At 40.3% G+C, this 17,429-nt stretch overlaps 1 protein-coding gene across 1 annotated transcript in view; it reads right to left on the bottom strand.

Annotated features, from left to right (window-relative positions):
- Positions 1-16,986, bottom strand: part of LOC306847420 (protein Jumonji) — a 107,541-nt gene extending 90,555 nt beyond the window's left edge. Inside the window, exon 1 of the mRNA XM_079381370.1 lies at positions 16,426-16,986. Coding sequence (XP_079237496.1) covers positions 16,426-16,470 — 45 coding nt within the window. The 5' untranslated portion in view covers positions 16,471-16,986. The remainder of the gene's footprint in view (positions 1-16,425) is intronic.
- Positions 16,987-17,429: the final 443 nt, after the last annotated feature.

Genomic DNA, 17,429 nt, shown 5'->3' with positions numbered 1-17,429 from the left:
CCTCTGGGCCAAAACACTGTGTTCTTGGATTGAACACCTGTGCATTAAACAATTTTTGTTCAAATTGAAATGATTGACATTCTGCACAGTATATACAGAATACTGCCAACTATTTTTACAGTGCTCACATCTAAGAATACTGCCAACTATTTTTACAGTGCTCACATCTGGCTAATAACCATTTCAAACAGCCAATTGTGGTCACATGTCCAGTTATCATCTCTAAAATGTGAGTATTTTTCATAATTCATCTAATGATGTAATAAAACTCTGACCTAAAAAAAAACACAGCTGACATTGTTTCTGGTTCATTAGTCACATTAGAAATGGAAAGTCAAGTCAAAGTGAATTTGCATTGTGGGATAAAGTATTTTGGGTAGTGCACTCTGGTTCTTTGCATACTTGGCATTGTATATATACTGCAGAAAAATGGTAGCATTTTTAAGATAGCCCTTGTGTGCAAATGCCACAGCTTCTTAGCAGCTGGCTAAAGGCAGGACAATGTCACTCCCCACACCCTCAGAGTCCCATTAGACCCAGGGACGTGCAGCGTACCCATCAAAAGTACTTTGTTCTCCTACCGTAGTGCCAGCCAATCAGATGCCCTCGAGAGACAGCAAGCAACCACAGACTTGGCCAGGCATCTTCATAACTCCACCTACCTCTCTCCCCCTCCCACACCCTAACAACAGCAGCACGCTGCTCGCTTTCACAGCCATTCATTTGCTCAATCGCACGCTCACTCTCACTGCTGCGCGAGTAGTTAACTCTTTCCCTGAGCAGAAGACACAGCGACTCTTCTTCTTAACCTCTCTGAGCTTTATATTTACACACAGGAGGTAACCAGCCGTGTAGCGACAAAAATTTACACACAGGACACCGAGGGACTCAGAATAAATGGCTTCAGACGCACACACTCAAATAACACATACACACACACACACACACACACACACACACACACTCTCTCAACCTCCTGGCCGTCTGGCTAATGTGGCAGCAGCCGTGGGAGGTCAGGCTGGTTTATGCAGGAAGAAAAACACGTTATCGCTCTTGGTTAACAAATGAACAAGCGCTGCATCTTTTCTCATGACCCTTAAAATGACACTCAAATGAGAAAAAGGAGTTTGAAAAGTGTATACGTTATAGAAATGACCAACAACCTAGTAGCTGATTAGTGAGGTCAACTAGTCAACCTAGATTTTTTTTTCCTCAACACACAATTTGTTAGTTTTGATATTTTTGTGGTACCATGCTGTAAATTCCTCTCAGAGAATTGAATTTGTAAATGCACCTCCTTTAAAGAAACGTCAATTTGAAAATAATTGTTTAAGTACCTCAAGACCCCTGCTGCCCGTTCCCTTCTATTGCATATCTAGCCAGTTTTAAAATTTTATTAACGTCATCCTGTCAGAGTCAAACGAAGCCTAAACCAGCCTAATTATACTGGTTGTAGTTGACAAGTCATTCAGACAACCCACTGACTAGTCAGTTTTGAGAATGTCATTTTGCACATCCCTAGTAAACAAACAGAGAACTGAAAATGGAAAAAAATATTACTTCCATGGTTTGGACATGAGCTGATGTATCATTCTCCAGAAGTGTGGGTTTGGGTGGAGTGATGGGCCTGTCATCATGGCTGTTATCGCTTCAGGCTCTGTATTCTCCTTCCTCTATTTCTCTTTCTCTTGGTGAGCTGCAACAAAGAAGCCCCCCGCGCCCCCTATGAGCAGGGGAGAGGTGTTAACAGCAGCCTGACAGGAAGAGAGCCTTCAGAGGCCATCTTAAATTCAGCTCTGACTACAGGCGTCAACTATCTGCATTCGTGTACGCAAATCATTCCTTTTTCTTGAATTCACACCAGCACGTCCGTAATACGCACTCATCCCCACACATTTTGTTTTCTTTTCCTTAGGAAATGGTTTATGGCACAGCTGTGCATCAGTGCTTCTGATTTTTTTGGAGGGACCTTGAATGGGTCTCTCAGAGCATGACCTTACAGTCCCATTAGGAAGAGAAAAAAAAAAAAAAAAAAAAAAAAAAAAAAAAAAAAAAAAACTCACTTAGGCCAAGAAAACCATTTTGGTTTTCCCTGTTGGGGGAAATTAAAGAAAAACTGGTGTCGTATTGTGTGGCCTTCATCATTATGCATACTAATGTTTCCTTTAAGAAAAACTACAATTATACCATTGACAGTGGTTGAAGCATTTGTGCCAATGCATTGAGCCACGGTACTCATATAGGCAATGGAAGTTCAAATCTAGTTTGCAACATCTACCGATCCTGTTCTCCTCTTGTCATTTTCTTTCCTATTCTCACTGTATCTATAAAAAGTGTCAGAAGGCCGAAAAATATTCTCAAAAATAAGTAAAATACACTACATGGACACAAGTAATAAAAAGCAATAAAGTTCAGAACAACTATCAAAATCGAGGTACTTTCCAACCCATTAATAAAATCTGTCCAGGGAATTGATTTCTTGTCCTTACTAATGACGCCTGCAAACTGATAGCGTTTAATGGCCATGATGTTAACCACGGTAGTTTCCATCCTAACAGGTACAGCTGATACTAACTGGACATTAGCGGTTAGAACGCCAGCATGATTGAAGCTCTCACGTTACAGGATGTCTCTACACAGTCATGCACGGTTGACCTGACAGTTAAGCCGCCCCACCTGCCAATGCAGATACCACCGCTTAGAACCACCAGATTGCCTCACAACAGTGAAGAAAAGCAGGATTGGTTTGCGCACACTCTTATTTTAGCATTACAACTTCCTTTGTTACAGAAGTCATGGGAAAACACCAAGAATTAGTACAATCTGTTCAATCTTTCCCTGACAGATGAAAAACAAGCAGGTCTTGAAAGTGTGCCAGTCATCTCCCAGAAGAACCCGTCAAGTAAAAACCTCAAAACCTCCACACTCTATTTTCTTCTGCTATAGGCCTCAATTTAGACATCAGTAAAAATACACTGAAGGACGACTTTATGACTTTTCTTCAAAATAAAGCTTCAGTGTGTCACCCTGACTGTAATGATCTGGTCTCCTGCCAAAAGAACAGCATATGAAAACAGTATACGAGCGAGTATCCACTCAAATTCACAAATCCTAGTCAAACTTCAAATCTGTGGGAAATGTTAAAAAAAATAATCAGGAGGTATAGTTAATGCATAAATCATTATTATTATTGCTCATACTTGGGGTTGGAGACTTCTGATTATCCACTCACCTTATAACCAAAAATAAAAGACAGAAAGACAAGAACTTAACTAACCAGTGTGTGGGAAACACGTACTCCTCTACACACACGTCCCTCTCTGCCTCCATTTCCCGTAATGCAATATTGTGCCCGGTCATGCCATAATGTGGCTAGCAAACAAGACAGCGTTGATTGGAGGGCTCCATCTAAACTGCTTTTCTCCTGCATGGTAAGCACTCACTAAAAGGTCAACTAGTTCAAAGGCAGCAGCCCACCACTTTTCCAGGAACTGTGATAACGTGAACGCGCAGCACAAATTTGATTTGCGCTTTTCAGGCACTTCGTCAAGCATGAAAGATTGAGCCATTGTGACCATTGTGTCACCACAGTGCCTGGTTGATTTACAGTCTTTTCCCTGTGAGAGGGGTTGACGGTTTGCGCACTGCACACGTTACACAACATCAAGGGGCCAGCTCGCGAAAAGAGATGCTGCAGACGTGACCCAACTCATACTGAAAACAGGCAGAGAAAGATGACCAGTCGCGCAGAGACAACATTATTACGTTACATCATATTACAGTGCATTAGCTGGAGGAAGAGGACAATCTGGCAGGATAATACACAGCCAGAAAGAGTTAGTCTGAAAACTGATCTCAGGTTTGGAAGGGGTGCTCCTCTACAGGATTCAGCGCCACTGCTCTGTGGCTGACAAACCACTAGCGATTAGCTGGCCTGCTATTAGTTGACCACCTTTTTTTTTAAGGATTGTAAAAAGCATCTGTACAATAAAAATCAACCACAGACAGGCAGGTTTTTTCTTTTTGCATGTTTCTTAAAATAGATAAGTCATGCTTTGCTAGTTTCGCAAGTCGGCCAGTCAGCTTGCAAACCTAAGCCAAACAAAGAGAAATTATTTTATTTCACAATCTATAGCTATGACTTTATACTACAATTTAAAAGACATCCCTTCTGAAGAAGAAAAACAGCTAAAACCAGCCTAAGATGTTTGCTAGTCTTAACTGGTTTAATCAGGTTTATCTGATTTACAGGACATAGGAGCAGACAAAACTGCTTTAACTGGTTTGTCCGATTTATAAGACACCCCTGCTGACAAAACAGCTAAAACCAGCATAAAATGGTTTGCTGGTCTTAACTGGTTTAATCTGATTGGCTAAAGTGTCCACAAATCCTAAAGATCTGCCAACAATCCAGCTAATTTTAATTTAGTTTTTTTAATCAGCAGGGATTAAGTAATGTAATAACATAATTCAGACCACATACACCAAAAAGTAATTTTGCATTTCTAAGAAGGCACTGAACATAGTACCTTTAAATTATTTCAGCGAGTGGAGAAAGTTTTATTTTGTTTATTATTAGTAGTAGTAGTAGTACTAGTAGTAGTAGTAGTAAATGCATTTTTGTCCCTTTTATTTTCATTAGGCTACTATAGGAAAGCAATAAGCCATTCAAGGCCATTCATTACAATGACTTTACCACAGTTAAGCACCATATGTGCCTAACAATACCCTGGTAACATCACTGTTAATGCACAGCCCCTCGTGCTTAATTGCTTTAATAAGCATTATAAAAAAATGGACAATTAGGATTGTGAGTCGGTAGTGCAGTAGAGCTAGATTTATTAGTGCAGAGTCTATCAAAGAATAACATGGTCAGATATGGGAGTTCAACGGATGTCCACTCTCTCAATCTTTCTTCGCAAGATGGAGGGGAGGTGACAGATTGGCGGCAGCTTGAGGTTCGAGGGGTTAACGGGGGCTCAGAAGGCAGGCAGAGAGTAAGGCGAACTGACAGTGAGATAAGATTACCAGTTACGCCAGTGCTGAAGGAAGCAACCACAGCAGAAAGTTGACAAGAGCAGAGCAGCCAGGTGACCAGACAGGCACTGCGCAAGACCTGCTGTCTCTCCACCTCACCGAAATAGAAATAAAGTAGCATGCAAAAAAAAAAAAATAAGAGCTCTCTTTAACTGCATTCATCCATCTCAATTTTTCCTCTTTTCATACCACTTCATGTACTACAAGTAAGATTTTTTTATGTTTTTGAAAGAACTCTGTACCAGCGTAAACAGTGATACTCTAAATATGATTACAATGTACAGAAACTGTTTTCTATTTCAAATGTTTAAAAATATATTTTTTTATATTTTAATATATTTTCAAATGTATTCCTGTAATTTTAAGCATTTTCCAATCTTCAGTGTCACAGAAAGCAATACAATATATGCCGGTGTTCAAGAAACATTTATTTGAATTATTTACGATAAACACTTAATAAATCTTAAATAATAAAGTTCCAAAGAACAACATTTATTTGAAAACAGATGAACATTTATTTGATTAACATTAATAGTTTTACATACACACTACAGCCAACATGTGAAGTCAAATGGCCAGATGTCATTTAAAAACACACAAAACAATAAAAAGACATGAGATGAATACAAAGAGAGGAGTAATGAGTAAAATAGCTATAATAAATCATTTGAAATGGTGACTGGTGACTGTGAGCCTGTTTTGAACATGTATGTGTCATTAAGGAGAGTTAAATAAATGGAAAAGCGTGAAACTATATTCTACACATTAGCCATTAATTATCACACCGCGGAGCAAAAAATCCATACAGGTCTGAGAGGAAAATAGATCATAATGTGCAAGCCTCCCATTTAACACACACACATTACAGCCAAACAAAGCATCCACTGTTTTCCTCCTACCAAACCAGCTTTTTTTTAGGCCCGATTAGGCTGTGTGGGCCTAAGACAGGCAGCCAGGTGTTAGAAGCTCGCTCAGGGCGTTTTTCGGATCAAACTAAACCCATTCTCACAAGCAGGTCACTGCCCAAATCGCAGCAATTAAGAAATTATTTTCACCTCATGGATTGCCGTTACTTTCTCACAGATGATTCCCTTTCCAACCTGTCAGCAGGGAGGCACTGGAAAAGGCAGCAAACGCAAGAAAACAGGAAAAAAATAAGAACAATAAAGGATTTAAAAGTAAATAAAAAAAGAATAAATTGGTGAGCAGGAAAGTAGGCCAGTAGAGCAATCAAGGTATGTGAAAAATTATTACGTGTGATATGAAAGAAAGATTCCTGACAGGTGGGAGGGGAAAAAAAGCACTAAAATTCAACGTTCTCTTACATTCTGTGAACATGATTCATGGTGTGGAGGGGGAGATGTCACATCATTTGGTTTTCAGTCAAATGCAAAAACAAAACTGTAAAATGATGAAAACTGAGCATTTACATTCTTCATTTCAATTACAACACAAGTAGCTACCGACTTGAAATTTTCAAAGGCAAAAACATGGTGATTTCCCTCATCTGTGCATGAATGAGGCGGCATAAAAACAGAAGTCGCTCTTTTTCTCCTCGCCTGTCACTGAGACTTTCCACAGGAAGAAGCCAGCCGAGAATCTCAGGCCCTCAACAGACACTAAATACGCGACTATGACTAATTTGACGCTTCAGCGAAATATTCGGAAGAAATTGTGACACCATTCATTCCAGCTAAATTACAGCAGTTGAAATAAATGGCTGACTAAATCTGTAAATTCTACCTTGTACGTGTGTACATTAAAACACGCTTACTGGAACATGACGCTGTCACTCAATATTACTACATTTACCGTGTCAGGAGTGGCATTCTTTTATATGCATTTGCTCATAAATCTGTCAGCGCATCTGCAAGTCAACTTCACCTCGGCTCCTGCCAGTCCGTCTGAATTTAATTATCTAAAGATTTTTATGCGGTTAACTTTCCTACAGGTAATGTTTCAATTTGAGTTTCAAATAATATAACCAGTTTGACTTTTTGGCACTATATGCACAGTAATTTTTTTATAATTGAAAGTCAGTGGGGTCCAGTGTTGCTTTAGACCCCAAATGAAAGTTCGCTACACACTTTCCTTTTGTGATTGACAGAAGAACAAAAGTCACACATATTTGAAATGACATGAGGCTGAGTATATAATCTGAATTTTCATATTTGAGTGAACTATTCCTTGGCGTTTTGGCCCCCCTCAACTCCTGTTATTTGTATCCTGATTGAAGAAGCTATAGAAGCAGCTTTGCCCTTCAAACTCAAAGTTGCAGAGACCGACAAGTGCTTGCAAATCCAATGAGAGCAACACCGAGCAGAGCAGCCGAGAGATGATAAAAATGGGAAGGCAGAAAGAGCAAAGGCGCTTGCAGCTCACGTCTGCCAGCAGACAAACAACAACAGACGCTGCCATTAACCACGAGTCTGGACTAAAGCATCACTTATCAGCAGCAGAATCAATATCAGCCCTGCCTCACTGTTGAGTACCTGCATAAAAACAGACGGCATTACGCACTAGCATTTAGCGCTAACATGCACGTGTGCATTTGTGTGCGAATGGGCTTTATTAAAACAGTCGGTCTGGTCAGCTGAGCTCCTGGGCTTTTCTGGTAATAAGCGTTTGGCTTTGTTCACATGTTGCAAAAAAAAAAACACTTGTGGATTTGTTGAGAATATCTGATTCATAAGTGAGCAGTTTAAAAGCTTGTTCTGTCTCCCCTGGAGCAGCCAGAGCTCATTATGGGCTCTCAGCGTCCGCCGAGCACCACTATTTTCAGACACTCAAGTGGCAAAGAAAAAAAAAAAAAAAAAAAAAAAAGACGCCGTGTTCTGCCACTGGGGTAGTTACTATGGAAACATAGAGGCTAGGCCCCTCTGATGGCATAGTGCATGTGTGATCAATGATCTTTTTTTTCCAAGACACTGTTTTTTAGTCACTATGGAGATGTTAAATTATACTTTTACTTCTGAAGTGATTGTTTGTTCCGTGCTAATTAATTTGAAACTTCTGTCTTGAATTAACAGTAAGTAGCTCATTTAGAAAAGCTCATTTACAACCTGAAAATAAATGTGAGAATTGGAAAAAAGTTGCTTGTAAATGCTATAATGTTGCATATGGCCGTGTGCCAAGAGGACTGGAGCCGATGACTTTGATGAGCTTATTGTGGTGTAAAAAGTGATTTGAAATTCAGATCACTTTACAGAGCTAACAGCACCATTAGTCACCACGGCTGAAACTCTATCTGGAACTGTATTTAATGATATTATCTGGATTCTGTCAGATTTGTCCTTGACTGTCAAAAGGTTTTGTGGGTTAAACAAGAGACTGTCATTTCATCCATGGACAGGTTTGCCTTTCAGCGGGTTAAGACACTGGATATCCTGCCATGAGGGTCAGCTTATGTTTAAAGACAATGTAGGCGCTACCACGCATACAGTAACCGGAAAATGTTGATTATGTATTTCTTTGAAACGTTCACCACTACGTTCATTCAAAAGGAACATGCAATTGTGCTTTTCCCAAAAAAATTCGTAGTAGTACTAGAGTCTAGCAAAGTGGGATATAAAGTCTTTTTCCACAGACCCATTATATGGAGGATAAAAATAAAATAAAAATCAAAGCAGCACATGAATAGCAAATTGGGATTCACGCCATTTTTCAAATGCCATTTTGAAAAAAAAAAAAATATTTAAAGAGTTTACAAATGCTAAATTGTTTCCTTTTCTGGTACATTGTTTGGACAATTGTATACCATACATGTCTCTAAAATGTGAATTTTAGTACCTTAAGAGTAGCTATTTGTACCCTCAAGGTACTACTATTAACCTTTTGTACACCCTAAAAAGCTTTTTGCACATTTTGTCTGAGAGTGTAAGGTTAAATATTTTTGAATCTTAAAACAGGCAAAATTGGACTTTAGCAAAAATGGATTGGTGTCTACATAAAGAGATCAAAGTTTGTTTGCAATTATGAAGTATTTGTTTACAATTAAAAAGAATATAAAATAGCAAAAGGCCATTTTTGCTAGTCACGCCCACGATTTCTCAATTTATTTTTGGCATAAAAAGCATATTTCTATGGAAACTTTGTGTGACTAGCATTCATCAGTAATGGCACTTAGTGTAAACAAGATGCTATTTATTGCTATTTACACTTGGGTACAAACATTATCTACACTATTTACTCAGTGTAAATAGCATCTATCTTCTATTACACTTAGTGTAAATAATTGCCGTCCAATATAAAACCCATCACAGCACCCATATCTTCAAACATAACCTTTCCAAAAAGAGTACAACTCTTTCCGAACTTCAATCACAATCAGTTTCCTGTAATTTTCTGTGATCTGTAGCTTTAGCGAGCCATGTATAGCTCAGGTTACACTGGTGTGAAGATGAGGAGGATGAATTCACAAAAGTAAAGCTTTGGCTGCAGGAAAGCATTTCCAAAGTTTCCTTTGCCACTATTGGAAAACCAACCAAAAGAAACCACCAGACTGAACATTAAGCAGCATCAAGCACGGCGGTCTGGCAATCCAGACAGGCCACAAAACAAATGATTAATGCTGTATATAAATCCGAATGCACACAGTGTAAATAGTTCAGCAGTGGTTTCCACTGTACTGGTGTCTTCACAACATTACAAGAAGATACTCTGCCGAACACCACCTCAAATATACAGATCTGATAGCCCTAGGTCTAAAATAGTAGCACTGTGCAGGATAAAGCACACTTTCTGTCACAACAAGTCAAACACTAGATGACTGAATGTCTTGCTAGGGTCCTCGACACTAAACAAAATGACTAACCCCAGTGTCAGGCCTATGAGAGGCCCCACTGGCCTCTCCTCAAGCAGCTGAACTTGCACAAAAGCAGCCACATGGCTCCCAGTGGCACGCATCTCGCCGGCTAATGAGAGATGCAGCACTGAATCACAAATGTTCTGGCAGGAGGATTAGCGTACCCAAATACACTTCCATTACATCGCTCTAAGGGGGAGGTCTTCCATCTAAAAGCGCTCTCACTCGCTTTCGCTTACACACACATACATACATACGAAAACCACAGAGGCTGATTTTTAAAAGCCTGAAATGATTACGGTATAAGCCACTTCCTCATTACATTAAATGTTTTCAATATGGCTGCTTTCACGACGCACTGTCGATTCCAGTCTGCACCTGATCAGCACATTCAGAGCATATTGGATAATATACTGCAATTCCAAAGACTAATGGCGCAATGATTCATACAAGTAGACAGAGGAAAAGACAAAAACACCTCCAGAGAACAGAACGGTCTGTCAGCGTCATGGAGGGGAACACAGTTGTGAAAGGGAAGTACCACTGCCAAAGGTTCTGCCTGTTGCTGCCACGTCTTCGCCACATGTCAGCATTCACGACAACATCAGTGAGGTTACCCTGCCTTGAGCCAAGTGCAAGCAAGACAAAACACAAAGGAACCGAGAAAGCGTGTCTGGAAAAACAACTTCAAAAGGGAACAAATCATTGTACGTCTTTGATGAACCAATTCTGGCATTACCCAGGTATTAGGATATAATACAAATGACCAATACTAAGGAATACTGGTTCACTGAACCTGAGGAACTCACTATTACAATTTCCTCTATGGCAAGAGAAGGAATTTCTAATTTCAACGCTTCTGGTATACCTTTGGTCAAACGGAAAAATGGTGGCTACATTTGTAGAGTGAACCCAGTTCAACTTCTGCTCTTTAGAAATATCTAGTTCTACCCCCTTGAGGTCCAGATCTAGACCAAGACCTAACCCTGAAATCTAGACACGGTCCAAATTTAGTGGTTTATTGCAGCAGTAAAGAGACACTTTGTACAGCATCTCAGACAACCATAATTCTTACAACAAATTTTCGATTATAGTGAAAACAGCCACTTCTTTCTAGTAAATGTTCTGAAATTGTGCTGACCTGTGGTGAAAGTCATTATTACCTTTATTGTGTGGTCACATGTACCATTGTACAGCAGATTTTTGTCAAAATATAGTCATTTCAATAGGAATCCAAGTGTTTAAGATGTCACCACGTTGACTAGCAAAAAGCTGTTTGACAGTGAATTCTGTGTGAGCTTTGCTTCACACATCATACACTATTGACAATAGTTTGTCAAAATCTCACTATTGTGACTGCACTTTCAGTAACGCCAGGCGTACACAATGAGATTTTGCCATCATAGGAGTTTGCAAGTGTTTCTTTTACCATTGGAAGAAATTGTTGATGCTCTTATGGTCGCGGCTCACATCGTGTGAGAGAAATCACGAGCCGAGAGCCTTACAAGCGCCTCCCGAGCTCCCGATATTTCTTAAACACGTTTAAAAAATTCGGGAAGCTGGCCCGATTTTGACAAGTGTGTAGGCTCGCCTCTATTGTCAAATCATACACAACCACGTCACATACTAGACAACCCCTGTATCATGCACATACATTGACAAATACGCTCGTTTTTTGTTGAAATTAATGACTGTGCTGTTTACCAAATCATTTGCACGCTCATCTTTTAATTTAATTTTTCTATCCAAAGCTATAGCATCAACATTAAAACCTCCATGTTTCGGTGTTTAGTGCAAAAGCTCATGCAAGTAACACTTGCTCGCCATACAGTCATGCCGTTTAACAACGGACTTGACATGATTAATCACTGATTCGCAATGGCTCATGACTTCCCAAGTGTCCAAACTTGCACAGTGTGTGCCCGCCTTAACCTGGAAACTGACAGCGGCCTTGTATGAGACCTTAAACCAAGACCCAAAAGTAGACTAACACTTCACATTGTTGACCCAAAACAATACATCAAGTCAGGAGACATAGACCAAAGTTTATGCAGCACATCCACCACAACTCGCTCACCACACTGAAGGAGAAAGACTCCTTCTAATACTTTGCCCTCTAATCTCATAATAATACAAAGTACAGGACAGAGGAATGAAAGGCAGGGAGGGAGAACATTCTTTCTGAGCGCAATACTTAAGCTGTACCACTAATCAAAGAACTGCTGCACCTGTTTTTATGTCAGCAGAGCAAATTCCTCGCATTACGTGGGCACATCCGCATACGTAACCGCCCGTGAATGTTTGCTGGTGTGGGCGTGCGTCCTGTGCAAGCAGACGCACATTGACCAAGGAGCTCGGCACTTGTGAAGGCTGGATCACATATGATTGTAAAGGTCGATAAGCAAAAGGTCACATTGCATAATGCACCAAGCCGGTGACGCAACAGCCATAAAGGAGAAAGGCAACACTTATCTGTCACTGCACCAGGCCAGATACTCGTAACGATGTCATGAGGTGAAGCATCGTATCAGAGGACTACGGCAAGGAAATTTCCTTGTGAAAATTTAAAAGGATAACTCTAGAATTAATAAACACCCACTCGTGCCAGCTTTGCCTAAGTGACCTGGCATTTTAGAGCAAGAGATTTGCACGGTCGTTGAGGAAAGGCAGTTTTGTAAAACATTTTTTAAATGTCCTGTCAACAATGTGAACAAAATGCAACCCTAAAGAACTGCATACACACATTTACACAAATGGATGTGCATTAATGTTCATTACAATTACGATTATATTTCCTCTGACGTTTCTGATTTTTTGCAACTGACTTGTTTAATTAAAATACTTGTCTTCTGTGCTTATATCTATCAGAAATAAAAAGGCATGTTTTCATCATAACAGCATTTATATTATTATATTTCTATGATGAAGACAACCAAGTCACCTTTATAGTGCTTCATACAATGCATATTGCATAACAGTTATAAACAGGAAAATAACAGAATCAATTACGGAAACTCTATATTAGGATTCTGTAAAAAATGTATCTAATCAACAGAATATTTTAGAATATTAAGAGAGTGTTGTCTCTAGTACAAACTAGTTCGTGACACTTTACTAACAAACTAACAAAATTAACTCTGCCCTTTTATAACAGCTGGCCTCCTAAGGTGTGATCCATGAATTTCGCCATGTCACATCCTTGGAAAATCTAGGGGGGGGCCCATTTGCATTAAAACACAGGGTTAAATGAAGTGCAGTGGCAATAGCGGCAGGCGCACAAACAAACATACAATCTCTCACACACACACACGCAGAGCCTCGCAGCTTTCTCCTTCCAAATGGACGAGGTGCCTGCATTTACATTGTAAAGCTGGAGGACTCAGAGCGGGGGAAGGGGTCAGAGGGAGGGCTCGGTGAGCCTTGGCCCTGCTCTCTATTTTTGTGCACCACACACTGCAGTGGATTTTTCAACTTGGCCCTCATCACTTGTACGCCTGATGAAACAAACATTGACAGCTTCTTTACATTTGTAAAGGCCCCTACAGCAGCTGTGCCTATCTCACCACACGTCTATGAATCAGGGCCTGACCCCAGCTGGGCCTGCAGAGAGAGAGAGAGAGAGAGAGAGAGAGAGAGAGAGAGAGAGAGAGAGAGAGAGAGAGGATAGGGAGAACAAGAGAGGAAGAATAGCCATGGGTAACCCCCCGTTCCCCCCGCACCATGTGCCATGTTCACTTCAACAGAACAAGAACACAAACGCAAGCTCCGGCTGCATTCATTAACCAAAGTCCGAAATCAAAACCGGTGTAAATCTTCGCTCTAAAAACAGCCCTCTAAAATAATTATACAGAAATTTCTTCAGAGAGTGTCAGGTTGAGAGAAGCCATTTAAGGAGCTCGTCTGAAAGCAGAACTGCCTACTTGCCCCCCTTCTGTTTTTCACACACGTCTATCAATCAGGGACGGTCTAATTGCATTTCCTTGTTTGCTCTTATTAACATCTATTATCATATTTTTTTTCTCCCTCTCTCGTTTTCCACTAAATGAATTTTAATAATATTCACAGCACATGTGAAGGAAAATGGGGTAATAAAAAAAAAATCCCTTGCACTCATGTTCCAGGGGATATGGTTAAGCCAAGCATGTATAATTGTCTTACGCTAATTAAGGGGAGGCTGAATCCAAGGGGCCAAGAGTTGTGCAGGCCCCGGGGACAGATCCTTCAGGTTGTTTTTGTTGTTTGCCTGACCAGATTTTAGCACAGCTGCCAGCTCTGCACAGATGTGACATGAACAGCCATGTACTGAATGGTTCAGGTCCGTTCCGCACACCCTACACAGAGTATCATGACCCTAACCATACTAACATGCGGTCAGTATGAGATCCCCATCAGACATGTAACCATACACAGATCAAATGAACACTAAATAGGTTATTCTATTAACTGACCACATTTAAAAATGGGGGAAAAGACCTAAACACATATACAGTCTTCATATACTTTTTTGATTAATTTAAATTGAATACAAATCACTAATATTTACATTTACGGAAACAACAAAAATATGGAACAACTCAAATGTTAAACAAAGCTTAAGCAGAAATACGTTATTTTTTTTACTCATATTTTATTCACTTCTGAGACACTTCTAGGTCTCAATGACATTGGGCTTCCTGTATAATTTTGTATTATTCAAATAAATATTCATGATAAACCAATATATAAATCACCTGCATTTCTCTAATGCATCTAAAGCTTATCCTGACAATATTTTGACACGTTTCTTTAGGAAGGCGTTTTAAATTGATAGTAGTGCAATGGTTTTTAACTGAATCATTCTTCTAAGGTCACCACGTGGTGTGATGGACTGCTTTTCTCATCACTTTCATTTCCCTTGTCAAACAACAAAAGTAATTGCATCACACTTTTGTGGGCTGCTGTAACAATATGAGAAGTTACATGTACTGTTGACAAAAGTACACAAAGTTGGACAATTTCCATCACCTTTATGGAAAGCGATAAGATGACATGGAGCTGGAGCTTTACCGATAATGTGCGTGGAAACTACCCCGTGGTGCGTCATCCTATCCCTATAAACTCACAATGTTTGTTTCAATCCTTTTAACCTGTTGCTGAACTAAAAATAGAGCGGAAAGATAACTCTCAGGTAGTAATCCCACTCAAAATGTTGTTTGGGGGGCGGGGCTTGGGGGGATATGATGGCACGTGACTAGCTAGTTCACGCGGCAGACAAAATTGGTCGCACGAACTAACCCTTTCACGCGCCGGCGGGAATTTATTTCTCGGCTCTGGCTTGATTAGACAGGAAAACAGAGTAAGGACAGAAGCAATAAAACATTTAACAACAGTCCCGCAAACTACGACACAAGAAACTCCTCTTCAACTACAGGTAAAGCGCCTGGAAAACTCCGGTTAAGAGTCAGTCAGTTCTCTGAGGGTTAACTGATACTAGGTTTGCTCGGCTGTCTCTGAGGAGACTCGGGCTTTTGTTATGGTAGTCTTGCTTAATTCCGCTCCTGAGGGGAGTAAATCACCAGCCAGAAAGTTCAAGTCCTATGTAGTCCCCAGTTCTCCAATATACCCTGACAAGTTCGCCGGTTCATCAAACCCATCGTAACGTTACTGGAGAGCCGTTAAAATGGTCGCTTTCCTTTAAACGTGAACCTCTGCAATGCGACTGGATATATTACACTACAAACAACATCCCATGCGCTTAATCTAATCAGTTGTGTAATATTACGATCGGTTAACATTCAAGGTTTCTATCTGCGTAAACAATAAAACGTGCAGAAACTCTGAGAAAACGCAAACAGAAAGAAAACAAGAGTTTCAGGCACAGTAATACTGGCTGCTGCACAGAGTCGTGTATTGTATTTAAAATTGTATAAACTGAGGACAATCCCCTCTTCTGAATCTTAAATAAATTAACTTTGCATCTGCCACCAATTTGGAGCCTTCTCAGTCGTCAATGGCAGAGGAAATGCTTTCCTTACACTGTTACTTTCAAAACATTAAAGAGCCCATTGCTTACAGTTGAAGAAGAACTAGTCACATCCGAGATAAACAAATCAAAGACGCCAGGGGAGTTGGGACAGTTACATCTATGACCCGTATTCCTGCAGAATTCAGTTCGGGAAACATATCCAGGAATAAAAGCGGGCGATATGGTTTTCCTCGCGGCTTTGAGACGGAAAGCAATGAAGAGCAAACAAAGCCATTCTGATCACAATTACGCTTCAACGCTGGAGTTTGAGTACTAACACATCCAAACCAAAACACGTCCAGGTTTACAAACGAGTTGTGTAAGCTAACATCTGTCGTGCAAAACATACGCGTTCCCAATGAGGATACCAGGGCAAAAGCGAGGAAAATCCACGTTTGTGCAACTACAGAGAAAATCCTTGAAATAGATTTAAGTGCGGTGCATTTGCGCCTTGTTTTCAAATCCAGACCAAACACACCAAGAGCCATCCGTGATCAAAGTTTACGCATTTAACATCGACATAAGCGCGAGACCATCGAACAAACTTAAGGTCAACCGCATGCAAACGATCAATACTTACATATTTCTTCTGAATGATATTCCTCTTAGGTCTTTCCTTGCTCATTCTGCAATCCAAAATGATTTATTGTTAAAGAGAAAATCGCCACATGAATTTTCTTCCTGCTTCTCTTCTTTTCAATGCGATTTAAATCCCCTGTAGTTTGCTTGGCTGTGCAGAATTCCCTCTTCGATCGCTGATGATTCCTAGCAGAATCGTGGAATTACCGATAATCCCAAAATCAGGGATCCACCGCCAAGGGTAAAGGGCAAAATAAACAATCACATCGGCATACCATAGTTAAAACCATTCGCCACAATAACTTCCACCAGTGATGTTCATCCCGGCTCTTTAAAACATGTAGGTTCATTCAAGTGAGGATGTAAATGTTCGGTGGTGAGTTACATCTTGTTTTGAAAAGGATTGTCAGAGGATAGGATGAAATAAATAAAATGTAAAAAAAGGAAAAGGGTTCGTGGTCCGTTTTGGCTGGAGCTAGCAGACGGTGAGTGAACTCTCCAGCAGCACCACGGGCTCATCTGATTCTGAACACAAGGCGAAGCTTCTTTCTTTAAGCAGACTATCACACCCGACAGCACGCTCAGCGGTAACTTTAAAAGGACTACGGCTTTAGGGAGCGTCGCAAAAAGACCATACCTGCAGGGACACTGAAACGAACAATAAAGGTACTGAATAAAAGAATGGGCGGTTCAGTCTGCATGGATTCAGTATGAAGAGAGGTCAAATATTATCCAGCTCCGAGGGATTCGAGACAGTTGACAGATGCAGATTTGGTTTTTAAGCAGTTTTAAGCAAAGTTAGGAAATCTCACTGCGCCCCTTCTTAGATACCCATCTGCTCTCTAGAAATGTTTGTGTTCGTCGTGGGGGAAAAAGAAGCACGCGGTCTATTTCTTTTTGATGGTTACAAAACATTTTAGTGTTTAGAATTGAGTGGCATTTACCTAACATAGTACTGTATAATTTTGCTAGTAAAACTTCAGTATTTTCAACTGTAGTGTAGCT

This window comes from Barbus barbus, assembly GCF_936440315.1.
Source record: "Barbus barbus genome assembly, chromosome: 27".
Lineage (NCBI taxonomy): Eukaryota > Metazoa > Chordata > Actinopteri > Cypriniformes > Cyprinidae > Barbus > Barbus barbus.
Note: the sequence above shows the minus strand (reverse complement) of the source record. Positions and strands in the feature narration are given on the sequence as shown.